Source organism: Haliaeetus leucocephalus, unplaced genomic scaffold (assembly GCF_000737465.1).
Source record: "Haliaeetus leucocephalus isolate CR32 unplaced genomic scaffold, Haliaeetus_leucocephalus-4.0 Scaffold262, whole genome shotgun sequence".
NCBI lineage: Eukaryota > Metazoa > Chordata > Aves > Accipitriformes > Accipitridae > Haliaeetus > Haliaeetus leucocephalus.
Genome location: NW_010972698.1, coordinates 8,040,531 through 8,068,108, shown reverse-complemented (window position 1 = coordinate 8,068,108; position 27,578 = coordinate 8,040,531). Strand labels below are relative to the sequence as shown.

General features: G+C 37.8%; 1 protein-coding gene across 3 annotated transcripts in view; it reads left to right on the top strand.

The window, feature by feature from the left end:
* The window catches only part of ACSL4 (acyl-CoA synthetase long-chain family member 4), a 40,415-nt gene that overhangs the window by 626 nt on the left and 12,211 nt on the right, over positions 1 to 27,578 (top strand). The window contains exons 2-6 of one of the 3 annotated variants that reach the window (XM_010569023.1): positions 20,921 to 20,964; positions 24,385 to 24,621; positions 24,935 to 25,112; positions 26,853 to 26,962; positions 27,053 to 27,191. In XM_010569023.1, the coding sequence (XP_010567325.1) occupies positions 24,394 to 24,621; positions 24,935 to 25,112; positions 26,853 to 26,962; positions 27,053 to 27,191 (655 nt within the window). In that variant the 5' untranslated portion in view covers positions 20,921 to 20,964; positions 24,385 to 24,393. Of the gene's footprint in view, positions 1 to 20,920; positions 20,965 to 24,213; positions 24,622 to 24,934; positions 25,113 to 26,852; positions 26,963 to 27,052; positions 27,192 to 27,578 lie in introns of those variants that run through there. The other 2 variants (XM_010569022.1, XM_010569021.1) reach the window with 2 other exon arrangements.

The window sequence follows — 27,578 nt, the reverse complement described above, 5'->3', positions numbered from 1 at the left end:
TGTGTGTGTGTACTCGGGCTGGCCACCCAGAATAAACCTGCGCGGGAGCGTCCGTTCTCTGCAGTAAGGCTCCCCCCGGTGCCGGGGTGCTCCCCGAGCATCTTTCCGTCCGTCGCTCCCTTCGCCCTGAGCTGGCCTCCGTCGCAGCTCCCGGGGCAGTGCCGCCTCCCCCCCCGCCTTGTTCCCCGTCCTTGTCTGTGGCTGAGGGCCGGCAGCAGGATCCGCTGCTCCCTCGCCGGCCTCTTGCCCGGCTGAGCGGTGCCGGGGGCAGGGCTGCTCGCTCCCCGCTCCTCGCCGGGCCTTCGCAGCATCCCTGACTTGCTCCTCGGCGCTTCGCCGGGGAGCCGGCGGGTTTCGCGGGCCTGCCCGAGACATCGACAGTGCCATCTCCTGCCTGTGAGCCCCCCCCGCCCTCCTTCTAGATGCAGAAAAGGAGGTTGGGCTCAGGATATGGTCTGATGCTGATGTAGCACACGCAGGAACCCAGGAAAGCGTGATTCGTTGCTCAACACTACGCACAGGGCACGCTTTTCGATTTCACGTCATAAGAGCACCTGTTAAAAGTAAAGCAAGCAACCGGTCGAGTATTTCTGTTGTCCCGTTCCCCTGAGATGAGTTTCACTTTGCCGTGTTCTGAAATGTCTTGGTACGCTTTGTGGATTTTTGGATGCAAAGCGAGCGTGTGCGTGTGCTGCATGCCTCCCCTGCCCCAGGAGGAGAGTGGACAGACACTCTACGGGCCAAGGACAGTGGGCTGCACTTATCTAGTGCCGCTGTTTTACCTAATGCTTTAATGAAATAATTACAGCAACCTTTGGACTATTTTGTACTATAACACCTTTTTTTCTAACGTCATTGTTTCATATTCTTTTTTTTTTTTTCCAGTGAGGATGCTCAATAAATATAGATGGAGGTTGTAGAGAAATTTGGTGTAAATTAAGGATTGTTTCCTTGGTAACAAGTAAATGGACAGCTGTCATCCCTGATGGTTGTAAAAGACGATTATCAGGTTAAAGATAATATCTGTCCTTTACTCGGTTGCTCTTTTCATCTTGGACTGTTGTAGCATAAAAATACGAATATGACACGCTTTCTCATTTCCTATTATAGACAACCTTGCATTTATAGCCTTGCCAATTTGAAGCGCAAAAATTAGCAAATAAAGTTACAAATAGGAATTGGAAACATAGGATTTTTTTTTTCTTTTAATTAAGTTCTACTTTTTCAATCTTTGGGATTTGTCATCTCAGACTAATTGCAATGATGAAAGACATGGGTGGTTTGGTTTTTTTCCTAAGATGTGAAAATCTTACATTTTAAACAAATAAATCTCCAAACCAATCTTTTCTCCCAAACAAGAGACAGTATTAGCAATGTTCTACAGAAAGATTGGTTTCATTTTCTTTCTTCTGCTCTTTATGCATGGATACAAAGTTTGTGTTTTAATACAGATCTACAGAAGCCTTAAATGTTTCCACATAAAAGCTATTTTAGAAATTATTTAATGTATTCTTGCCTCTCATTTCTTTGTATTTGCCAGTTCCCCCTCGTTGTTTAAACTACAGAACTGTATAAACTTGAAACAGACAAGACAACTTCCCCCACCCCAAGAACCCCACTGTGGTAAGGTTTCATGATGTGTTAATTATTTGGGTATTTGCATCTCATGTAAACTTTACTTATGTATTACCTTTAACGCTATTTGTAACATATACTGTGCAAACAAGTGACGGTGTTGCCTGTTGTCTGCTGATTGAATAATCTAACACTTACCAGCAGCTATAAATTTTCAGCATAATAAATTACCAGTGTTCAGTGGATGACACATCCTTCTAACATGAGGATTATGCTTCAGCCCTTTTATAAAACTGGAGAAACCACTGTTGAACAAATCACTAAGGCAAGACATTAGATACAGATACATTCCAAGTGATGTAAAGATACATATCTAGTAAAATAGATGCAGCCTATTACACTGTTTTATATGAAGTTAATACCCAAATGAAATATTAAACAGTAGCCTGAGCCAAGTAAACATGCCAAATCTGTTGAAGTTAATGATTAATAGAGTTAGGTAGTTAATATGACAAATGAATGAGTGCTTGTTTATAAGAAAACTGTTCTGAATAAGGAATTGGTTAAGCTAAAAAAAGAGTTGGAGTTAATTATTAAGGCAAATCTTCATTGTGTACGCAACTAAGCTTGTGGTCACTGTGCTTCAGGACATGTATTTTCTCAGGAGAGAAGGAAGTTTCATTAAAGGAGGGAAGCAATTTCCTGAGAAACAAAATTTATAGTTCTGTTCCATTTGTTCATATATTGGATTGTTATTTAGATGGTGCGATGTCTTCCACCCTTTTTGTGGAAGGCACATCTCAAAAGTTGGCTATGCTGTTTAATTTTCCTGCATTCTACAGCAGCTAGAGAGTGACTGCTTTGGTGTTCATCTTTGTTCCAAAGTTACCTCCTCTTCTCCCTGTAACTGGGATTGCTCTGTCACATCTTCGTTTGGAAGGTGCTTAGTGGAATTGGTTAGCTGTACAGAAGGGCCCAAGGGAAAGCATAAGAAAGTATTTCTCCTCTGCTAGTAGAGCTATGCTTTATAGTGGATAGGAATTATTAATACTTTGCTATTGCTTTTCTTTTGTTTCCTTGGTTTTTTCGGTTGGGGGTGGGGGAGGGAAATCAGGATTGCCCATAATCTGCTGACACTCTTAGTAGCTGTATGTTTCCTCAAAATCTTGAACCCTGTAGATAGGCACATAAAAATGAAAGCTGAACACAGTGCTGGTTATGTCTTTTGTGGCCACTCACTCGCAGAGTAACTTGTATTGCACTGAAAGTAAAACACACACTGGAAGTGGTGTGACAGGTTTCTATAATGACCGGTGGTGGACATGAAGCCTGCCAGCGCCAAGGCCCTCTCTCACAGATTGCTGTCTGTGGTCTGAGTGACAGACGGGGACAACCTTGCCTTAATCCTGGATATGCTGGAGCTGTGAGAAGTTTTCACTTGTTCTGTATGGATGTGAACTAAAAGACAGTACATGGAATGAGACTTGTGCTTGCAAAGAGGAGGATCTTCTGGCCAGTTGCCAGAATCGCTTGGGAGATGTGGTTTCAGTTTTCTTTTCTGCAGGAGGTACCTAGTATGATCTGCATTGAGCCACTTGGCCGAGATCAACAAAAATAACTGGACAGAACTTAAACTACAGCAGGTCTGCTTTCCCTGCCCCACTTCTTAGGGCTGTCAGTGCCTACCTAATACTTCATATAAAGTGTACTTGTAATCAAGATACGGCTTTCATCATGTGCCAGATGTACGTAACATTATTTATCTGACCAAGTGCATGATACAGAGGTTAGGAATGAGTGGTGGGGGTGGAAATTCCTTCTGCTGCTGTTATTGTCGTTGCCCTAGGTAGGAAGCCTTTCAACTCTTCAGGCGACCATGCTAATTTTGACCTGTGCTGCCATAGCTCATAGTAGCTTTTGAGTCAGGACTAAACTTGGTGCCGGCTTGAACTTGATCTTCTGCAGAGGTTAGATAGGAGGAGTGTGTGTGAGCGAGGCATGTTGGTAGAATTGGCTGGAGAATTATTTTACATTTTAAGATGATCCCAAATATAGTAGAAAACTCGGAAGGCACATTGAACCATTTTTCAGTAAGGAAATAAATAGCACAGGCAGTCTTGGGAAATAGAGGAACAGAACAAGTAAGGAAAGGTGATTGTGGGCACGGGGCTGGGAGGGGTGGGAAATGTTTTCCTTTAGCCAACATGTTGCCAGAATGTCAATTTGTATAATGGCTGATTTTTAAAGTTTGTGCATATGAGTTGCTTATAGTGGAAGTGAGGTTGGAGCTGATGCTACCACATCAAAAAGTCAGCATGCATTTTATTTGCTTTGCCTTTAGATTCATAGCTGTGTAATGTGAAGGACGTAAGGAATTGTTTCCCTCTTTCTTTGCTTCAGATAGAGCTAAGCACTTGGACTTTCCATTGAAATCAAAGAGTACTTTTCACCTCAGTAAAGTGTTTTGTAAGGAGTCACAGATATTGAGAAAATAGCTTTTTTTTTTTTTTCTCCTGTATTTAAATTTTGCATGTTTTTGTAGTACAGTTAATGCCAAATGGATGGATATTGTGCAGCTGGAAGTTCACTGGGCTTCAAGGTGTGATATCTTTATCTCCAAGGTAGAGATAAAGTGATCCACCAATTATCACAGATTTAAAAGTCTCGGATTTAAAGTGATCCAAGGTAGATCCTTGGTTATCACTTTAAATCCGAGACTCTTAAGTCTGTTACACTTGAATGCCACTGTTGTTCAGTGAGGACAAAACTAACGAACTAGGATTTCCTTCAATATATATTGATGTGACTATTGATTCCCTAGAGTATGTTACTGCTTCATCAGTTGAGCATCTTTTTCTAAAAGCATACTTGTAGTTTGCCTATTAGGCAATAGATTTATATTTCTTCTTTAATTCTTATTATAAACTCATTGGTCTGTCAATAGCAGCTGTTAAGTGTCAAAACAGAGCAGAATACCTGTGTGCCCATCTGTTCTACTTCAAACTGCGTGATGATGCTGCAGCTCATCTCATCTCATGATTTTTGCTCATCACTTCTGTTAGTGTGCAGGGAGAATGCCTGTATTTCCATAAGCTGATAATCGGGAATGTTTTATAGCATAAGTGTATAATGGCAGTTAGAATATTGATGTATATATCAATTAAAAAAAAATCTGGGTATGCTTGAAAGCCTCTGAAATTAGAAACAAGTTGACATGACAAGGACAGACTTAAAATAGCATATTACATTCTAGTACTTGTACTCTTAAAATTTGCACTAATTAAAGAGACTTTAAAATTATTATTTTAATAACTCTGAAGTGGTATTCTGTTATAACTCTCTTTGCTATAGAAAATAAGATTGTAAGTAATACCAAGACAGTTACAGAAATGCTTGTGTTCAGAGGATTTCATTTAAAAAATATTTAAATTTATAATAAATGTATAATTTATTTTTAAAATATCTGTTAATGACACATTTAGCCTACCCCATTGCGCTTTTGTTGTAGTATAAGCATGGCCAACATGGAAAACATTTTTCTTAACATCTAGCTAATGGTTGTGTTTTGCAAAATTACTTGTTAGAACTGTACAGCAGACCCGGCTTTTTTTTGTTTGGGGTTTTTTAAGCTATTTTATGATACTGTGCAACCCATTTTAAAGTGAAAATAGTACAGTGTACTCTGATCCTTGTTCTACTTGGCTAGGTGCTTTACCTAACTGTGTAGCATTTTAAATTTAAATAATGCTTAATAAATGTGACTTAGGTTCTAGGAAACACAACAGTAGATTCAAGTAACATGAAAGGATGATTGCTGGTTTTTTCCTAAACCACTGTTCTACGTGCTATAAGATACAAGATGTGCATTCTGAACCGCATCTTCACTGAGGTTTTCCTCTGTATGCGCAGTTAGTCAGTTTCAACTATAGTTACTGCAGTTAGATATCTAGTTTATAGAACTGCTTGTTTGTGTGTTTGCTGTGTAACTTTAGAACAGTAACTTGAGTAGTAGTAGTCCCTTTAGCTAAGATTCTTACTGAATATTGTTCTTCCATGGCAGTCCACAAGCATACCAGGTGTACAAGGCTTGTGAGCAGTAATGCTCATGTGCGCACCAGTGTGTGGTCTGACATCTCTGGGCTCCTGCGCTTGGGGTTATCGGAGACTGAGCACTCCAAAACACTTTTATTTCCATGCTGAAATTTTTGACCCTTAAACAACGCAACTCAAAACAAATGTCAAGCGTGCAAAAGCTGCTGTTTATTTAACATATTTCCTCCCATTCCCACATAGGTGTATTTTTAGACATGCCTCTGCCCACCAGACCCTTTGCACTTCTTAACTGTTACATCCCTTACATGCCATCGACTCGGCTCCATGGTTAGAAATGGAGGGTAGTCCATTAAAAAAAATAACTGAATAAATGTTCTCCTTGGTAAGTAACCCTTAAGCCTTTTTAAGAGCCTTGTTTGCACAAATCCTCCTCATAGGAGTAAAAAATATTAGCACAGAGAGGAACTGAATAAAATTATGATTTTAAGTATGTGATACCACAAAGAGAAATTTTATTCAGTGTCGGTGGTTGTTATAAGTGTGGGGTTTTTTGTATTTCCCTATTCAGTTTCTTGGAAAAGAAATATAAAACAAATAAATGGTTTCTGCAGAGCACACATGTGTCCTAAGGCTGCTCTTCCATGGCTGCCAGAAAATCTTTGTTACGTGTCACAGCAAGAACAGACTTAACACCTGTGTTCAGTTTTCTTTAACAGTCTGCTAGTGCAAATGCATTTTTCTTACTGTCCCTCAGTTGCTCAAATGTTTTTTTACAGACAGAAACACTGTCATACTGATATATCTGATAGCTTTTCCTGGGATTATTTTTTCCCGACTTGCCCATTTATTGCTGTGGAACCCAAAGGCCCCCAGCTACAGTATGGCCGGAGGGGCTGACAGCCCCTAACAGGAGCCAGCCGTTGGCACTGGAGAGAGCCCACTGTTCTTCATTCATTCCTCTCTCTACCCTCTGCAGCATCAATGGACGCACCTGTTGATTCCTGTCCTTGAATTTTTTGTTAGCTGCTCTGCTGTAACATACAAACTATGCTCTTTGGTTCAGGATAACATCTACTGATGAGCCTGAAACTCAAGTCAACCTCTTGCTGGTCTTTTAAAGCGAAAGCTAAAGGTATGCTGTGTTTCTGGAAACTGAGCAACTGAGTTGCTCGCTCTACATCCAGCTTACTTGGGTCAATAGCAAGCTTCATATACAAGAGTATTTGCTAAAATAAGAACTTCCCCCAAATAAAAATAATTTATTTTTGTGTTCATGTAATGATTGCTCACCTGGCTACAAGTCTGATTTGATATATGAAATAAGTTACTATTTTGTAAATTTTATTATGTGTGTTTCTGTACACTAGGAAGCCACCTGGACAACTCGAACCAAAAAGTCTACTAAGAAAGTTGTGCTTACAGAAACATGAATACTCATTATTTGCAGTCTAACTAATCTAATGCTCTGCACTGTCAGTTCTCACACTTGGTGAAATATGAAGAGCACTCACCATCAGGTTAGGCTACAGATGAGCACGTACTACAAAACATTTGATCTAACTTCACACAATGTTGCAGTTCACAATTCTGCACATCTTTATGGCAGGTGGCACATACAGCTGAATGAGTCTTTTCACATTTAAATGAGTGCTGCCATCAGTGTTCTGTTGAGTTTGTAGGGTTGAGTGAAGCTAGAGGTAAGATTACAAGGAGCCTGTATTGTGATACTTGCTGATAAGGGGATGCAGGTATCTTGCTGAAAAAAAATAGCAAATTGATGTAACTGGCCAGATTTACTGATATACTTCACATATTGCTTCAGTAATCTGTCAGGTACTTAGTTGTTTCCTCTCTAGTAGTTATACATGCAATAATTTTTTAAAAGATAGTGTGTTCAGTTTACCTGAAGTATATGATAAGTAGAATACACAGTGAGTCATTCTCAACAAATGTTTTGTCTCAGAAGCTAGAGGAGTTGAGCAGCCTATGAAATGTCACTACTTCAAATATGCTAGTTAAGTCTGAGGAGCTGGAAACTGCATATCACTGCACGCTGATGATGTTGGCTCATAGCAAAAACCCAAAAACTTATGAATGAGGATGTTCGTTTCATAGCTTAAACTGTCACCTCAGTAGTCAGCTGCTGTTTTATGTACCATACAGCCACTTTGGATTAGGACGATTACTAACTCCTGACCTTCAATAAAGAACAAATTATGCATATTAAAATATTTTGGAATACATAAGATTAATCTGTAATAAAATTTTAATAAGACATTTGGGAATGGGGTTTGGGGTGGAGGTTTTTTGGCTTTCAATAAAGAGAAAAGTGGGTTAGCTATCACACTACAGCTTCTGCTTGCTTTTTTCCTAATAGTGCACTTCCATGGACACACTAAGCTTGCAAAAGCTGCAGCCTGTACTCACTCGCTCTGGCTCCTGGCAAAAGGAAAGGGACAGACTGGGACAGCAAAAAATGGGTGGAGGCTACTTCTTTCAGCAGTAGCTACTTCTTTCAGCAGTAGCTTCCTTTTATGCTTGTAGCTCCATTTTAAGCTTGTTTAAAGTGCTTATAAAGCTACAGTGTAAAGGTGCAAGTAATTCCGTGTCAGCTGAACTAAACCGAGGTTGTCGCTTCCTCCCTTGCACTGGCACTTGTGTGACTGAATAGGGAGCTACGTCGGACAACTGCCTTGACTTAAAGGTTATGTATAATTGGCTGCCTGCAAAATTTGCAGCCCAAGGGAGCAGTCAAAGTGGGATCACAGCAGTCCAGATTTGGGTTGAGTTGGCTGCTGTGAAGCTAAACTTGAAGGCTCTGATAGAGAACCAGCAGGTTTGTTGCACTGTTTTCACTTCTCTGTCAGAGTCTCCATTACACTGAGGTCACTTTATGTCAATTCAATAAAGTAATTTGCTCAAGTTGTGTTATATCCTAAAATTTGCTTTGGCTACTAACCTCTCTAACCTCTTTTCTGTCATTAATATGGCATTTTTGGTTTTGTTTGGGGTTTTTTGCACAATGAAAACATACGTACTAAAAGAATCACAGTACTATATAGGTAAGGTGTAGTTTTACAACAGTATTTTCTATAGCTTTGAATGTTACATAGAAGAGTTGAGACAGTAAATCTGCAGCTAGTGGTAATCACAGAATTATAGAGCGGTTTGGGTTGGAAGAGACCTTAAAGATCATCTAGTTCCAACCCCCCTGCCAAACTGCCACCAGACCAGGTTGCTCAAAGCCCCATCCAACCTGGCCTTGAACACTGCCAGGGATGGGGCATCCACAATCTCTCTGGGCAACCTGTTCCAGTGCCTTACCACCCTCACAGTAAATGTCAAGTAACAGCAAAGTGATACACCAATAGAAAGGAAATATGAAAAAAACACAAGAGATCCTGGTTTGTGGTGCCTGTGGTCTTTTTGCACCAGATGCAGTAGTAGAAGTGAGGATAGAGTAGTTTGTCTGTCCATAGTAGCCCATCAGTTTGTCATTTTGAATATTACTTTCCATGAAGACACCTGTATGTAAAGCTGATTCATACTGTGTATTTACATAGTATAATTTAATACTGAATTTAAGATAGCCTTGGTTTTGTGCCTTTGTTAGACAGATGTGTTCAATTTTTATTATGAAAATGGATTCTCTGTTTATTTCATAAGCATGCAAATAATTTTGCATTTTTATGAGTGCCTCTGTTTGAACAACTTGGTCAAAAGTGCTTTCGTTATGAAATGTATCACCGCAGGGAAGAGGAATAAGTGGAAGGTGAAACTAAGCTTGCTATTCTTCAATAAAAAGCAGGGTGACAAAATGGGAATTGGAACAGGGATCGGAGCAAGATTATGCCTTAGAAAACCATGGAGAGCATCCGGCTTGTATCAGTATGTTACTTTTTGCCATTCTGGCTTTGTCAGTGCTCAGTCTGGCTTGTTTATGGATTATACATCATCCTTGCTGTTCAAGTTCATATAAGAGAAGCTGTATAGGTATTTCAGTATTTCACTGAAGCTTCATCTTTCAGGCATATTTTTCTTACATGCCTTTAAATAACAATACCCATGCAGTGTACATTGCAGTTCCGTAGAACTTGACTGAAAAAGAGAGCATGCTAAACAGTCTGGCAATTTTAGTCTAATGTAACTGAAGATAAAAACTTGTTCTAGCCTTGAGCTGAGTTCAGGTTATTCGAACGCTCAAAGATGATTCGATGAATGATAATCATATATGCAGAAATAAGTATAAGACTCTTTCCAGACCACATTACCTAATGAAAAAGATCAGGCAGCGACCAGCCTTGCAGTCTTTCTCTCCCCGTTCCCCAATGTAAAAATACTGCAGTTATTCAGGTATAACCTACATCCATTTAAAAAGGTAGTGTTGTTTGGAAAATAATCCTCATTTAACGTAGACCCAATTGGTCTGAACTGCAGTGGGGAGAGAGATGACCAAGCAGTGGCAGTGAGCAGAGGCAGGAGGGTTAATGGCAGGAGGAGCAGGGCTTTAGGGAAACCTCTGGGATACCTGTATGTGCAGGTCTCTTCCACTGCGGTTGGATCATAATTTCTGGAATATATGCATGAAAATAAGATACAAGCATAGCTTGTGTGTATGCTAGTACTACTTTATACCTAAAGGATGAGATTTTAGGACCACACCAACTGTTCTAAGGCTTGTTTTCCTCCCTTTCTGAGTCGTAGTCTGTGCGCAGATGTTGGATGCAAATGTAAAGGGTGTGTGTGTGATTTTATTCTCTGAAAGGCCATAGTGGATAAGGTTTCTGTTGGCTGTTTCTCTGAGGTAATTTGTAGGTGTTCCTCAGACAGACAAAACAGTTTAATAAATTTGTTATGTATTACCTCTTAGTTCGTAAGTTTACCTTTCCTTCAAAAGCTGAAAATGAAAAATATTTTCATAACTTGGATAGCATTAAGTAGTTGATCTTTAAGAAAGGTAAGCTTTAAAGTTGAGGCTATTAAAAGTAGTCTAATGTCATAATGCTGACTTTAACCAAGAGTACATTTTAAAACTTCTTATCAGGCACAGTGTTTGCTAGCATGTTATCTCATTCAAGCATCTGAAGGCACTCGGAATGTGGCATTTAGGTGAAAATTGAGAATGCTAATGGAAAGAGTTTCTAGTGGTATGCCCTGACCTAAAGTAAAAGTACATGATCAGCCTGTTCCATGTTTTCAAGTAGCAGGTAGTATTTTGCAGTCGTACAAATGGTATCAACAACAAACAGCTGACAAAACTCATATTACCAATCCGGGAAAATGGTGGATTGAATAGTCTGTTTAGATATGCTTATAACCTAAGAGATGCCTAGAATTTTCACTATTTAATGTTTTTCTTTTTTATATTTTTTGTGAATTTGTTGGCCTATTTACCTAGAAACATTTGAATTGCAGTTGCATCAAAGGTAAAGAGTGACTTGTGTTTTTGTGTGCTCGGAAGCAGTAAGATTGACAATAACTAGGGAGTGGGCACTTAAATAACCCTTACTAAAACCTTCCAACAGGGAAGTTTCTTCTACCATCACTATAATGATCAGTCCAAATAGTGATAGATTTGTAGTGGGGACTGTGTATTTTTAAGCTGAAAATGGAAACATTTTCTGACAATGTTAGCTTTTTGAGTATCACTTTAGTTGTTAACAAATTAAATTCTGTCTTTTTTATTATTAACCATGAATTGCTGTTGTGATACACAGTGTCATACTAAGGATTTTTCTGTCCCTTTTTCAGAGCAAAAAAGTTCCTAAAAATAAGTTGAAAGAATGGTCAACAGCGTCAGTTTCCTCTTCATGCTTCCTTCAAAATATGTTAAGTCTGACCACTTTACTGTCTGTTTAGTCTAGTGCTGTACAGTTTCTTTCTTCTGCAGTTTCTACTGTGACTCCTGCTTTATTCATATTAAAGGTGATCTAGTTACCTAAATATCAAGTCATGCCATCAAGCCGCTTGAGTTTTAGCTGTGTGGTTTGCTCCAAATACTCACGCACACATTTTTTTTGTCTTCTGAGCCTGCAGGGCTCGAACAAATTCCTTTCAGGAAGCTCTGTGGCTGTGCTAGTGCACAGCTGTCCTGTGCTCTTACGTTTTGCAGAGGGGTAGGACATATTAGCAGAGGCACAAGTATGTGATAATATGGTTATGCACCTCCTCGGCCAGAGCCAGCTTGCTCTGTGCTGTCTCCACTTCGAGCTCAGGCTTTGAGCATGTGATGTTGTGACCCAGTCCTGTGTAAGTACGTCCTCTGCCTTTTTGCAAAAGCTACTTGGATTTTTGGACTAAGGACATCAAAATCTGCCTGCCTCTGAAATTGTACACCTTAAACAAGTGTATTGGTGTCTTTAAATAAGAAGTGTGATAAATGTGCATGCATGTGTATTAGGGGGTGGTAAAGTTCAAAACCTTGCTGTTTAAAACTGTCTCGGAGGTCTTTTTTTCCTCTTTTTTTTTTTAAACTTCTTTTCTCTAAGAATCATGCTAGTTTCTACCTTGTTCTCCTGTCTTAGTATGAATATTTATGTTTGGACTACTTTTGCATTGTTTTCCTGTTCTGATGGTGTTACACTGCTCAGATTGAACAAAATATTATTTAGAGCTGTTAAATCTAAAAACTTGGATGTGTACTTTGCTTTGTAGGAGAAAATGTACTGAAATTTGCTTGGTCATCTCACTTCCTCTTTGAAGTGGAGATAAAAATCAAAGAACTGTTATGATATACTAAGTCGGTAAGATTGCCTTCCCTGGTAGAAAATGCCGTCACCAGTATTATCTCCCTTGCTGATGGGTAAAATCCCCAACTTCTCTGACTAAATTGGTATACGCTGCATTGTTTTATTATCCACGTACAACCTGTCCCCAGTCTATACCTCTGGATCTTCCTCATAAAAATTAATACTTGAATTGCCAAATAATGTTGTTATAAGAAATGCACCCTAAAGATATCTCAGTCTATCATAAAGCACGCGAAAGTAGCGGAAAGCAAATTGATTCACAAAAAGTTTAAAGTGAGCAAAAAGTTGCAGTACAAAGTCCTGTCTTAGGTAAATCTTTATCTGGAAATTCCAGGTGTGGATCTAGAGATGATAGATATCTGGAAATGAATCTGGGTATATTTGGCTGGAAAGTGATAGGATAGGTTCACCATGAACCAAGCAATAAGCTGTGCTAAAATTTTGCATTAAGACCACAATAAAATTCAGTTCCTTGAACATACAAAAGACATCATTGCTTTTTCACTGGAAAATACTGTGATTGTGCAAAAGATTAAAATATGCTTGCTCCCAATACTCCTAATTTTTATTGACTCTCAAACCATCTTCCTCTGCAGCTTAACTCGTTACATAATGAAAATGAAAAATAGAGATGACTCATGCTTGAAATCTCAGGGGCTACCATCTCAAATGACTGTGGGTGGGAACAGTTTTCTTAAACTTGTATTTTTTAAGTGCACACCCAGTCATCTGTATATCAGAACATCTGCAGAGACAGAATTTCTTCAAATTGCAAATAAGAAAGCCTAATTCTTTTTGCTTAGTCACAAAAAAAGGGAGGAATTTGCATTTGGATGTGAGCTCCTAACAGAAAAGGGAAATGATATTTCCCAACTCTGGTGTTCCTCTTGTTGACTGTCCTCACAGAACTTTGAAAAACCTGTAAGAACTTTAGAAAAAACCTCCCCATCTCCCAGTACACTTATTGGTAGGCAAAAGACTGCTAATGTAGTACATGAGAAGGAACATTTACTTCTCCCCCAGCCCCCCCCCCCTTTAAGTATGTAATTAATTTCACTACCTAAATTATGACCAATGTCTGAGAATAAAGCAACCTAATGCCACTGATGAGAGACGATGGAGTTTTTTAAAAGCAATAAAGGTAAATACAAAATTGGTAGCAGAATTTCTTGTCAAAATGAAAGCTGAAGAGGCAGGTTTTCTGAAGTAATATGGAATTATATTTAGAACCTTAGTCTGTTAAGTTACACAACAGTCACTGTTGGCAACACACTTAAAAAGAAGTACATAATCTGTCACGGTAACTACAGTAAAAGGGAGAAGCTGTTGTAGTCCATTATTGTGTCTGGATTTCAGTAGAACACAGGAGGTTAATATTACTGGACTCCCTCAATAGAGCATTAAGAGGGATTATGGTGATCTCTGTCATTACATTGCATGTTTGGCTGCCAGACTGGACTTGTATTCATGCACTTTAACATTTTACTGTTTGAGTTGCTCCTTTCACAGAAAGGTTTTTACAGAGCAACGCTGCTAGATTTCAGGAAATTTATAAATAAAGGAAGTAGCTTTTAATGACTGGGTCTCCTGTGTTCATGTTACTAAGCTTCGGTCAGACGAATCTATTAGCTGAATCCTATTTAAAAAAGAATGATTCAGTGTTTACTTTTTCCTAACTGTTTTTTCATATGTAGTAATAGATACATGTTACTATTTTATTTTCTATTGGGTAATGCCATTAATGCTAATGTGTCATCACAAGAGTACGTACAGTTCCTCCTAGGTCGTGCTGTGCAGATGTTTGGTAACATACCAGATTTAAGGCCAGGAAGTAAGTGTTAATATTTAATCTATGTAGCTAGGGCAATGTCAATGAATTTTTGCCTTGTTGAATAAAACATCATTAACATTTGTCCAGCCCTAATAGCATGACTTGATCAGAGCCTGAACTTGAATGCATGCACTCCAGGAATTGGTGAAGCAGTTGCATCCAACAGGCATATTAAGTGTTAAGACATTGTCTCTGGGAAAATTTTGAAAAACTTTTATCCAGGGAGATTATTTCCTGTATTCCTTCATCTTTACTTGCGAAACAAAAAGCAGTTTATGTCCTAATTTCCTTACGCTGTGTAAGGATGCTTGTTGAAATGATTATCATAAGCCTAGGATAATAACATAAGAGGGGAGATGAGCACCCTAATTCTTAAACAACCTGTTGTCCATGAATATGTTCCTAATACTGACAATAGGTTGAAAACAGGTAAAAATGAATGCTCAATAGACGCAGGGAAGCACCTAGCAATTAGAAGCAAAACATTAGCTAGAAATACGAACGTAACTTATGTATCTGCAGTACCCTCCATCACACATTCATTAACATTACAGAAGCAGGAATATTAACATCTGACTTTGAAGACTGTAAAACACTGTACATCAGTTATTTACTTTTATTGCACCTTGAAAATGCAGGGAAATCTGAGTTCTTAACTTTTCTGTTAGGAAAACAGCTTCTGTTAAACCCAGCTTTGAGTAAGTTCCTGCTTTATGTCAGCTGTGTTCCAATTAGGAGACAGAAGCAAAATCTGGACAATCAGTTCTTTGCTGAGTGAGATGAAAGGGTGGCATAGTTTAAGAAGTTATTACCTGAAAGAAGTAACTTACGTGTTACTAGTCCCTTTCAGTGCAAAGTAAAACTGCTCGACTTAAAACACCACTGAACATGATGCCAGTTTTCAGATGCCTGTATTCCACACAGAAAAAAACAGAGGGAACATCTTCAAGTTCAGTGTGAAGTCTCACTTGAGCTTTTGCATTGTTTTACTTCTCCCTTTTCTAGCTGAACTGTCTTTTTTTGGCCTCTAATAGGTATCTGCAATCACATTTTCAGGTTAGAAGCACCCTTAAAACTTAAAATTTTAAACATAGTCTCGTTATAAAAATTAGGTTTAAATGCTTCTTTGTAGTTACATATTATGCTAGAGACCACACAAGCAGTCCATGATGCAGACCTACACAGAACAGTCTGGATGTTCAGTACTCTTTATTTATTTATTTTTTATTTAACCTGCTTCATTTGTAATGCTTAAAAATAAAACAACGATAAAGAGAGGAATTGATCTCCAGTCTGTACTTTCAAACTGATACAGTATAGGTGAATGCAAAGATGTTCTGTTGCAATATGCTCCAAAACAATAGGTGCGACAACAAGCTTTGGAATTTCTCTGAAGTTGCCTAAAATAAGAGAATGTTTTCAAAAAGCTTGAACTTACCTAGTCTGTATTTAAAGGAGGCATGATTTTCATGCAGGGAAGCAAGTGACAGATCTTGTATGAAATGAATGAAATGTATGAAACTGGTTTTAGTATAAATTGTATGTATTGGGGGATTATTTGAATTGGGGTATCAAAGTTTGCAGGCAAGAAAAACATTATGGAAGGTGTGGCAAATAGGGCTTTATATTTGTAGGTCTTAAACGGATTTGATCTTCTAGACTGTATATAATTCAAGAACCTTAGAAGAGGGCACTACTTTCTATTTTTTGCAAAGGTGTTTACTGCTGAGAAAGAAGCAGAAAATTAAAAAACGATGATAACTTAAATCTCACTAGTTGGATCGTCAGAGCCGTGTAAGTCATAATCTTTCCCTTGCAAAATGGTTGCGTAGCTAAACACAGACCTAGTCAGTCTATCCGTTTTGTATTACACACGGGAAGAGAAGATTCTCAATTCTTACTTGACTGTTTACATAGCTTTTGCTGGAGAACTTCCATGGCCACGTAGCCTCTAAAACTTGCCCTTGATCATGCTGCTTGCCTTTTCATGTGCTTGTTTTAAAGTGTGTGGAAACAGAATGATCACATCTCTCTGCTGTTGAAACATTGGAATAAGAGTAACATTTGCCATAAAGCCTGATGAGATTGGGGTGTAAGTTGAGGAGATCATGCTGAAGTAAATACTTCTTTATTAGTATAGAATATGCATTTTTCTTGTGAATTTTTGTGTCCTTTAGTCCAAGTGTGTTTGGTAGATGTTAGAGTAGTTTTGAGGTACTATCAGTATTTTTCAGTTATAGATTTTCTCCTTTTCCATCCTCTTCTGAAATACTGTCTGTCCAAACCACCAGTCCTTACCATGTTCAGTAACTAAAATGCCAATGAAACAAAGGGATGCCTCTCACTTCCTTTTACTACAAAAAAGCATTGAAACAGCCAAGTTTGCTATTAGCTATAGTGACTGCTAGCATTCACAATACTGTAACATAAATTGGATTGACTTGAAATCTTGTGTGCCATAGGCTTTTTGTCAGATCACAGCATAACCAGTACAGATTGAGTACGAGCTTGTGAGAGAGGAAGCATTGGAGTGAATGAGCCTTAGGTATTTACAGTGCAGATTCTGGATAGAATTTAATGCGGCAAAAGTAATGGAGGTGGGTCTAGAGAAAATACTTTCCCAGTTCAGTGTATTCTCAGTGGACAGTTTTCAGTTGTGGAATCTTGCCTTGGCCTTTTATGTTTTCTGCCTTTGGGGCACACAAACAGCTCTTACTCTTTCACCAAATATTTGCTTGCCCTTATGTTACAAGATTAGGGGAGAGAGTTTCACACCAGTCTGTCAGATAATTGAGAAATATTGGGTAAGCATGGTTGGTCTGGTTTCCACTACAATAGTTGTTGCAGCAATAGATGTATGACACTTGACACTTACAAGTTGATTTTTTTTTTTTGTTCTGATTGACATTAAGTGTGTCTATGTTCTGAGGCGGTAAAACAGAAGTAGTAAATATAAAGGACAAAAATAATATTGTTCCTGAAACCAAAAATAAATCGGATCTTTGTTTAGTAGCTAAGTAAAACATTGTATTAACTACTTTTTCTTTTTAAGCAGCAGCAAGAGAAACAAGATTTCCTAAGGCTACTTGTGTTTTTGCTATTTCAAATAGCACATATATATTTAAACAGAGACCCTTGACTTATATCAGGATCTACTATATCTGACTTTCCTCTCTCCCTGTTTGTTGGGACATAGGTACTAGTATTTATGCTGTACAGAAAGAGTTAAGAGCTCTTGAAAACTCTCAGGCTTTGAGCTACTGTTGCGCTGATAGAGCACAGAAGTACTGCTGAAACCTGCTGGTGTTTGATTAAATTACCTCTGGAGTTTTCATTGCCCTTTGACGTACAAAATTGTGCAAGAGGAAAATATGTAGAAATCGGCCTGCGAGAAAGGAACAAAAATCGGACCTCACGTACTGTTTTTTTAATACCATGAGTAACTTGGATTAATATTGGCAGTTTGTTTTCATAAAAAACACTGACATGATGTAAAACCTGAATCATTTCCCTTAGTTTTAATTCTTTAAATCTTTCTAACCCAAAAAGAGTTGTAATTAGCCACAAGATTCTTCTAACTCTTACTGCTATTTAATCAGCCTTCTCATCTGTAGAAATGTTCTCTCATTCTTGTGTGTGACAGGTTTAAATCTGGAAAATCAAAATTTGGAGAGAGCCTGGTAGTATGCGTTTAAGCTTGCTGCATCTTCCTGGCAATGTGATATTTCTCAGTCTTTCTGTAATTTCTTTTTGAAATCCTAGGCTCTTTCAGTTCTAGTACTAGAACAAATTCAGGACATCTAGATACTGACTGAATTCCTTTCCAAAAACTGACTGTAACTAATAACCAATGTACTTATTCAGGTCAACTCAGTTTTTTTTCACTATTTAGAATCAACTTTCTACTTACAAATTATGAATGCTTACTGTGGTTTCCAAAATGTTTAGACCTGCTGGAATGCTAGAGAAATTCCAGAAATAGTTGTTACTTATTCATACTGGATTCTTTTGGAAGATTTCAGAATTTCCTGAAAGGAGTCAACCCTGAGTACTTACGCTAAAGCCAGAATTGTCTCCATTTGAAGTTGGCAAGAGCTCCATTGCAGGGCAACCAGGATTTCCTCCGCTGGTGTTTTTAAACTAAACAACTTGTGGCTTTGCAGATTCCAGGTTTTCTTCACAAACTAGAATACTACCCTTCTCCTCTCTAATGTCATCTTTCTTACTAGAAGACTTCCCTAACACAATGAAAAAACATTTCAAAAGTTGCAATTAATGTTTGAAGTAGATAGAAAAAGAAGTGTGTTTTCTTCTAATCATGCTATTACGTAGTAAATTGGACCCCGGGCAAGCTTTTTAACACAAGAGGAAGGACAATAAACACTGTTATTCATATACGTTCAATATTAAACCCTTACAGTGTTTTGGCCTTGGGCTAATTAAAGCCTTTTCTAGCAAAGATAATAATTTGCTGCCTTATTAAAATTAAACTGCATAGGATAAAATTTCTAGCTACAGGTACTTCTTTAGGGGTTGAGTTTCACTTAGAAATTCTAGTAGTGTGTGCAAATGCTGGATAAGTTGATCCTGTTCTGTTTGAGTAGTTAAATGGAGAGAAGATTACGGCATTTCCTCTGCTGTGAATAGTTGCTTCCAGAGGCATAAACCCTCTCCCCATTCCCCACGCATACTTTTGTTTTTACTTAGTCCCATAAGCTTTTGTGACTATTTAAAAGCTATTTTTCTATATTAAAAAAAGAATAGCTGCCAGTTGTTTCTTAGATTTTCAGTTAAATTCATGAAAAACTACAAAGGGAGGAGTGTCTTCTGTTCTAGAATCTGTGTTCGGATTTCAGACTTTCTTCCGTGGCCCTGGCTGCAGGACAAGAATAGTGTGTTGGATATTATCTGTCTTTGAAGCTTTTAATTGAGGATATCAAAGTCAGATTATACTCAAACAACAGCTCTTCCATGTGTGGCAGTCCATAAAATACAGTATCAGTGCTTGTATGAGCATTCGCATCAGTTATTTGTTTTCTACAGTAAGCTCAGACTAGAGAATTTTTGTAAACACCCAGCATATAATAGTAATAAGGAAAACGTTACCTCATGAGTGAGGTTTCTAACATGAACACTGTAACATATCATTGGCAATGATAAATGAACTCTAGTCTGGAGAGTTACCATTTCAGAACTGCTAGAAGCTTATTCACCTGAGGAAAATCCTTCGGAGATGCTGAAACGCACAGCTATCTAGGAGAGAAACTACATCTATTTTTGTTGGGTTTGGATTTTTTCTTAGACTGTAGTCACGCCTGACACACATTGATTGCTGTTGCTGGGAACTTGTGTTTCCTACATCAAGAACTGGAAGCTCTGCTGTTTCCAAAATAGATAGATAAGCGTCTAAATAGGTTGGTTGCATCGCACAATTAAGAGAAATAATGAACTTTTAAAATCAATATAAAATATTACATATTCTAAATATTCTAGTATTACATAATGGTTTTATTTTGATACAGTGAAATTTTTCATGAGTGCTACATTTTCTTTCATTTGTGAGGAAAGAGAAAGTTTACTGAACATAACAGTTATATTTTAGTAATGCATAGTTGGCTTGCCTTGAAGGTGTCCTTGGTGGTGCATCAATGTGAATGTTGCATCTTATACTTTCTCTTAAAGTCCAATTAAACTTAAATAAGAGATTGAAGGCATAAGGTGTAATTCGAATAGCTAAATTTGGCTTCTAACCAAATGGAATTGGTATGGAGGTACTTCTGCAAGTTCAGTATGTCAGTTTGTTTTGCATTCTATTTAAAATACGGTAAAAATTTATTTGGCACAAGTTTGGGATCATCCCGTTACGGATCAAAATCTTATACAGCCACATGCAAATGCAGTAACACTAAAAACATTATTGTTGCACCTCTTATTTCATATTTCAAGAGAAAAAGGTTGTGGGAGAATTTTGTAAGGGATGTTTAACACAGGTTCAGTCCGTAAAAAATGGTACCTTGACAGAAATTTTAGACTTACGGGGAGGGCTAATAAAATATAACTAGGTTAAACATCAGTTAAAAGCTTTCTGTATATAAAACCAAGTAGTCCAAGAGAACAATTATGCAGTAGACTTTTTGAAGCCATATCTGTGTAGTTACATATAGGCATCTTTTTTTTTCACTTGTCATGGGACCTACATAACCATGCTTTTGTTCTGTAAACTGTCCTCTTACCTCAGTACCCAAACTCTACTTCATGTTCCTTACGACTTTTTTGGGTACTGAGTTAATGTTTCTGCTGTTACTCATCCATCACAAATGATAAAGGTCTTGTTGCTTCTGCCCTGAGACAGAAAAATGGACCATATAGAATCTGAAAGTCTCTTTCTTGCCTTTTTTTTTTTAAATTAAATTAAGCTTCTGTTCATAGCTTTATTCAGAACATGCTTAAACGGGGGGGGGAGGGGTCCCTTAAAAACTAAACTCCTTTTGGGTACCTTCGTCTTTATCTGTATGCTGTAGTTTGCAAGCTTAGTCTTTTCCAATAATTTCATTGCTCTCCTCTTGTATGGGTAGCGTGTGCCACCTTTGTCGAAATTCATGGGCTATTCTTCTTCAGGAGGATTAGGATAGAAATTCTAAAGATTCTTTCTTTCTGCAAGGCACAAAAATTCCCAACCTCTAATAGTTTCTGTTTTTCTGTTTTAATACAGATCTAATTATCACTGAAAACCCACTCATTGCTGTCAGATACCTTGTAAGTATACCTATGAGTGTGTATATATGCATGTGTGTGTGTGTGTGTGTGTGTCAGTTTTTTATATGAATATGTTCAAAGGAAAAGGCCAAGTCTGTCTTTTTGGGACAGTAAGTTTTTCTAACTGATGTCTTTTAAGAATTACAGCTGATTTTTGTCAAGATAGAAACAGTTTAAATTACCACAAATGTGTACAAATTAAGTTATCTGTTTTTATAAACACTTTTTAAAGTATTTCAAATGAATCTGAAATTTCAAAGTGAAAGAAATGCAACCTTTAACTTTTGCTAATGTGAACATTAGCTTAACCGGCTGCAAGTGTATGAAGTGTGTTTGTACATGCACTTAAAATTCAAATGTTAAAAGTGATTTCAACAGCGTGCCAGTTTTAGGAAAACATTCTTTCCCATTAAGACCTTTTAATCTTACTTTATTATTTCAGGCAGTACTTTGAAACATTCTGATGAGGTTTTTTAGCATGTTAGAAAGTTGTTCCAGTAAACTGTAAAAGTTCTTAAGTTAGTGTTCAATACTGAGTTGAGTTTGTTGCTTAGTCAGCTTGAAGATCATCTCACATATAAACCCACACATTTCATGCATGTAGAAAGGATTATTAGATGACATCAGTAGGATGTAATTTTTCAAACACAGTCCTCTTCACGCACAGTCCTACAATCCATTCTGCAACCTAGTTCAGTTTTAAAGACTTAGTATTGATAATCAGTAATAAAATGTGAACCGGATATTGTGAAATATCTGTTTGAATCATGACAGTACTGTTGCAAGTCATCATGTTATTTGCATCTCATCAGTGCTTAGATGACAAGAGGAGCAGGTCCCCACCATTTTAGACATGGTAAGAAAAGGGACAGCTCTTACGCCAGAGACTTCAGTTCAATTCACTATTGCCCATATGCAATAAGAGGGAGTGGAAAATAGCAGTGGAAAGATGAGATAATTGCAATAAGTATATATTAATAGATACCATTAGTCAATATAGATTTCATTAGAAAGTAGTAAGCAAATCAATGTGTGGAAGTATGATCTTCAGTTCTTTGTATCTGCTGTAATAATAACATGTACACAGAAAATACTCTGAAAATTTTGTGGTTGTTCAGTGTTATACAAGAACTAAATAGGTGAAATACAAAATTAATGTACAGGAGATTAAATTGAATGGAAAAGTTAATGTCTTTTTATAGTAGTGGTCAGTCCAGAACATTGGCTAAAGAATTTAAGTAAATATGAGCCCATTCCTCTCCTCCCTTTCTAAATTAGTCAGTTCTCAATTATTAGCGAGTAGTTTTTTTACCAGTAGGACTACTTCTGAAAAAGCTACTACTCAGCCTGAATAAAAGCTATAGTACTGTCTCAGTATATGAACTTGTTTGCGTTAGTCCAACAAGTCTGCTTTTTATCCAAGTCATTGTGTCTGGTCATATGCTTTTTGTTGGAAGGTGAAGAGCAGTGGGAGTTCTCCATGGGGTTTATTTTAACATCTAGCATTGTGTCTAATCTTGGGCATGCCCTGAAGTTTTCTTACTGTAGTCTTAGCACTATGGCTGGCTTTTGTTTTAAATACAAGCTCAACTGCTGCTTTTGGAGCACTGAATTAACTGGAATGAAAATATCATACAAGATTTGTACTATAAACCAGTAAACCTTCATTTTAGAGAACTGGAGCTTAGGAAAGTAAAATGATATCTCTTCTGCTGAAGTTTGACTGTTTCCTGAGCAGTTGATGATGATGAGGTTAACTACAGCAGAATAAGCATATATGTTTTGAAAAGAATGTAGCATCCATTTTTTATAAAAAGAAATATGCAGAATACTCTTTTTTCTGAACAAGTCTGAGCTTATTTTAGTACATTATACTATCATTCAATAGTAATTTTATTCTCTAGATCTAATTAAAAAAACTAACATGGTGATCATGTTATTTTAAGCACCTGCAGATCTCTTAATCTTACATTACATTAAATGCTGTTGATATCAGCTACAACACAACTGCAGATGTTGGAATTCTTATTAAAAAACCCATTGATAGATTGCTGTTACACTGTTAGTAGCAGTCATCTGACTGCTACTACCCTGACATGTTAATTGTAGCCTCCCTCATCACCTGAGGGTGGCAAATACGTTAACGAAGGTACATTTTGAGGTGTGTCCACGTTCTTTTAATTCTTGATGGAGCCCTGGAAGTTCTCCTATTCTCATCTGTTCTGTTTGTTGGATTCTGTCCATGAAAGACTGGGCTTTGCAATAACCTAGTCAGCGTTACTCACTCCCCTGAGTGTCTGAGGTACTGCTCTTCTGTTAGTGTACCTTTGCCTCTTATTTTTCCTCCTTAACGAGGAGAGATTTCTGACATGGAGACAAAATCTTGCCAAATTTTGCTTTATTTTAAATTGGGTTAAATTGGTCAAATTGGATTCCATTTTCTGTACCTGGAGTTCTGAAATGCATATATTGAAGTATTTTTTGGAGGGGGAAAAGCAAATCTGTGTAATGCCTTTCCAGGAGCCTGTCACTCATAGTTGAAAAGTAAAAAATAAAAAATTCCGTTGCTGGGGCAAAGTTAATAAAGCAGTTTTGGAATATTACATAGTTTTTAGATGACTACCTGTAGACTTTTCAGGACCTTATATCAAGATACATTTTAATCTCAATATAAATTGATATAATCTGAAAAGCAGTAAAGAGATCTACTGTATCTTTTCTCCGTAGTACAAATATTTAGGGGGAAAACAACTGTTGACCTTTCCCATAATTACGCAATTGTAGCATTACTCAAGTAGCTTAAACACAATATTATGATGTGAAGGACAGACTTCATCTCAACAGCCCTGAACTATTCAAACAGAGATAAGGGGGAAAAGTCTTTGAAAAGTAAATATTTGTGGATGCAACAAACAAGTATGGAAAAGATTCATCCTCTTTTGCCTTCAGAGCAGTACACTGCTATCTCATGCAGTGTACATGCCTCTGAAATCAGTTACTTCAGTCTCCTTTGTCTTGAAGCATTTGAAGTGAACTCTTAGAAGGACTAAAACTAATGGACTGACTGTAATATTACTAATTTAATTCTTTTTTTCTTTTTTTTTCCTGCTCTCTGCTTGGCTCTGGTCTTCACCCACAGGTGTCCACTGTTGGCTCTCAAAGGTTACTAAAATTTTAGCAGCTACTCAGAAACAGAACTACCTAAGCTTCACTTACTGTTGCTTCTTCCTACACCATACTACACTGCTGCTTTGCTCTTGCCTTCTTCAGAACACAATAAGAGATTTTCTTTTTTAAATACCTGCAATGAAACTTAGGCTAGAAGTATGTGCCATTCTCTTGCTGCCTGTGTACTTGTTAATATCTGTGTACAGTATGCTTGTATTTATTCCATGGTATTTTCTTACCAATGCTAAGAAGAAAAAGGCTATGGCAAAACGTTTAAAAGCTAAACCCATCTCGGACAAACCTGGAAGCCCCTACCGTTCTGTCACTCATCTTGACTCACTAGCAAACATAAACATTCCTGGAGCAGACACATTGGACAAGCTGTTTGACCATGCTTTAGCAAAATTTGGGAAGAAGGACTGTCTTGGGACCAGAGAAATACTGAGTGAAGAAAATGAAATGCAACCAAATGGAAAAGTGTTCAAAAAGGTAAAACTTACAATTTTGTACTTAATTCTGATTTGGTTTTGAGCTGCTTTGCATCTAGCCTCAACAATGGAGGTCTCCTTAGAGGTCTTCCTTAATTGTTATCTTATGATATAAACCATCCATTTTATAGTAGGTAAAGTATAACAGAATACAGGATGCACTATTTATTCTACTTCAACAAAAATGAAAGCAATTTTTTTTTTCTTAATGAATGGCAGTGTGTGCGGTTAACGCTGTTATGCACCAGCTCACGTAAGCTTGTAGAGCTGTATCAGCAGCTTCTTGTCATCACAGGTTTATTTTTCTTCACCAGTTAATTTTAGGAACTTACAGATGGTTATCCTATGAAGAAGTAAATGAGAAGATGAATCGCTTGGGGAGTGGACTGACTGCCCTGGGACTGACCCCAAAGAGTACTGTTGTCATATTCTGTGAGACCCGAGCAGAATGGATGATTGTAGCCCTAACCTGCTTCAAGTACAACTTTCCTCGTGAGTGCTGAACTTGTTTACTTCTAATGTATTTTAGAACCATTTCTCAGCACTGGTTTGGCTGTTAAGAATCTGCCAATCCCGTCATGGATGGTGTAAGAATTTTATAAACTTACTCTGCCTATGGTCTGATTCTTAGAAGTTTCCAGTCTATTCTATGCATTGCAGAGATCCCTAAAATTAAATTGCTCATATTTATGAGACTGTTTTTTCTGATTTTATTGTAGTAATGTTCTAGATGTTAGAATGACAGAACAGTACGGTTACTATTCAGTTTTTTTTAAAATACTCTGAAGATGTCAGTAGTTACATTTCTCCCCCCAAAATGTGGAATGTTTTTATAGTATTTTCTGTCTGTATTCTGACTTATGCATCCAAAACATAAAATAGTTATTAGAAGAGAGAAGAATGGTAATCAAAATCATATGCTAGTCTGAGGGGGGTTTAGTGACATTTTTAAGCTGCTCAAGTTCATTACAATTATGTATATGGGTTTTTTCTTTTTTAAATTTTATTTAAGCTGTCAAAAATCTCTCATCTGACTTAATGCATACAAACTTCTTGGTGAAGTGGCAAAGGTTACCATGCACTCATAGGCCCAGTCTGCATACAACACACTATGACCCATAGCTTATTTTTGTTGCCACCTTATGTTTTTGCTTGCACTAGGCTGCCTATTTTTCTTCCAGTATTAGTAGTAGCTAACTGCGTGAGAAGGTCATACAGTAGAGTATGCAGAGAGGCTGTTAAAGGGCAATAATAGAAGAGCTGACATTGCTATTGAAATAGGAGAGGATGGTTAATTGGGTCTTGATTCTCATGCTTTGAGAGGCAGAAAGAATCAGCTATACAACATTACTCTCTTTTTGTCCCTTCCACATGAACCCTATTTCACAAGAATATTAAATTCCCTTAATGGTCTTTGGAGGTTAGAGCTTGAGATAGCAGACAATACAAAAGAAAGGTATTTTTTTCAATAGAGAGATGATGGGAAGAGGTGAACTCCTTGGTGCCTGCGAGGCACTCAGTGGCATCACTGTACCCAGTCAGGGTTAAAAATAATCTGGCAACACAAAAACCAGTCTGATTCTCTGCCTTGCCCCCCAGCTGTAATTTCACAGGAGCAAGCAAAGGAGCTGACACTGCTGAAAGAGCTGCTTGTAGAAGTGCTGTGACTGGTGCCCTGTGATGTTTAGAACATCACCTCTCCCCCTGAGTTCTGGTTGCAGAGAGCTCTGGAGCAGAACACGTGTTCTCAGTTGCTTACTCTGTGATTGCTTAGTGCAGTATTGTTGGGGTTTGATGATTTCTCTTCTTCTATAGAATAGACTATTTCAGTTGGAAGAGACCTACGATGATCATCTAGTCCAACTGCTTGACCAATGCAGGGCTGACCAAAAGTTAAAGCATGTTATTAAGGGCAATACCCAAATGCCTCTTAAACACTGACAGGTTTGGGGCATTGACCACCTCTCTAGGAAGCCTGTTCAGTGTTTACCAAGAGGGTGGTCAAAGAAATGCTTCCTGTACAACTGTCCTCCTCATTCCAGAGATCTCTTGTGGCATAAAATTCTGATGCGGAAAAATTAAAAGCTGTTCTGTTTCCAAATTAGAAAATTCCTCACTGAGTTAATTTTACACACGCCCCCCCAATGCCTTCCAGTGAGCTAAAGCAACAGTTTTTGCATTTAGTATTACTTTAACATTTCTTTCATGTTCTCTCTCTCCTTACTGTAACAGTCGTTACGTTGTATGCCACCCTGGGTGAAGAGGCAGTTACCTATGGTCTCAATGAGTGTGGAGCATCATATCTGGTCACTAGTGTAGAACTTCTTGAGAGCAAACTTAAGGTAATTTGGTACCAGCTTCACCTGCTACAAGCAACCCTATAATAATTTTACAGTGCTATCAGTACTAAAAATTTCATTTCTCTTTTATAGACGGCATTGCCCCAAGTCTCCTGTCTTAAACATATCATTTATGTGGACAAGAAGACTATCAATAAATCGGAATACCCTGAAAATGTGGAAATTCATAGTATGCAGACAGTAGAAGAGCTGGGAGCCAAACCAGAAAACGGTAAGTGAATCACTTCACAGAGAACTAATGAAGCAATGTTAACAGTGAAAGCAGACCTAGGTTAAGAGGGATGCGTAGCAGAAAAAATCCCCATCCGTGCAGGTCTCTAACACAAAGAGAGCAGCAGATTACCAGTTCATCCTCTGGCTTTCCTTAAATAAACGGAAGAATTGTTTTATCTCTATTTATCGTCCTGCACCTTTGTTCAAGTGTCAGATATTTTAGGATAAAACTTTATTTTTAACTTCTAAACCATAATCAGAATAATTTAAGACTCCACCTTTGTTTTAGGAAGTGAAATAGAATCCGGTGCAGTGTTCCATTTTCTGCTACTCTTACCTTTTATTCATCTTATTTTCACTATTTTTCCTAAGAAAAGAGGAGAAA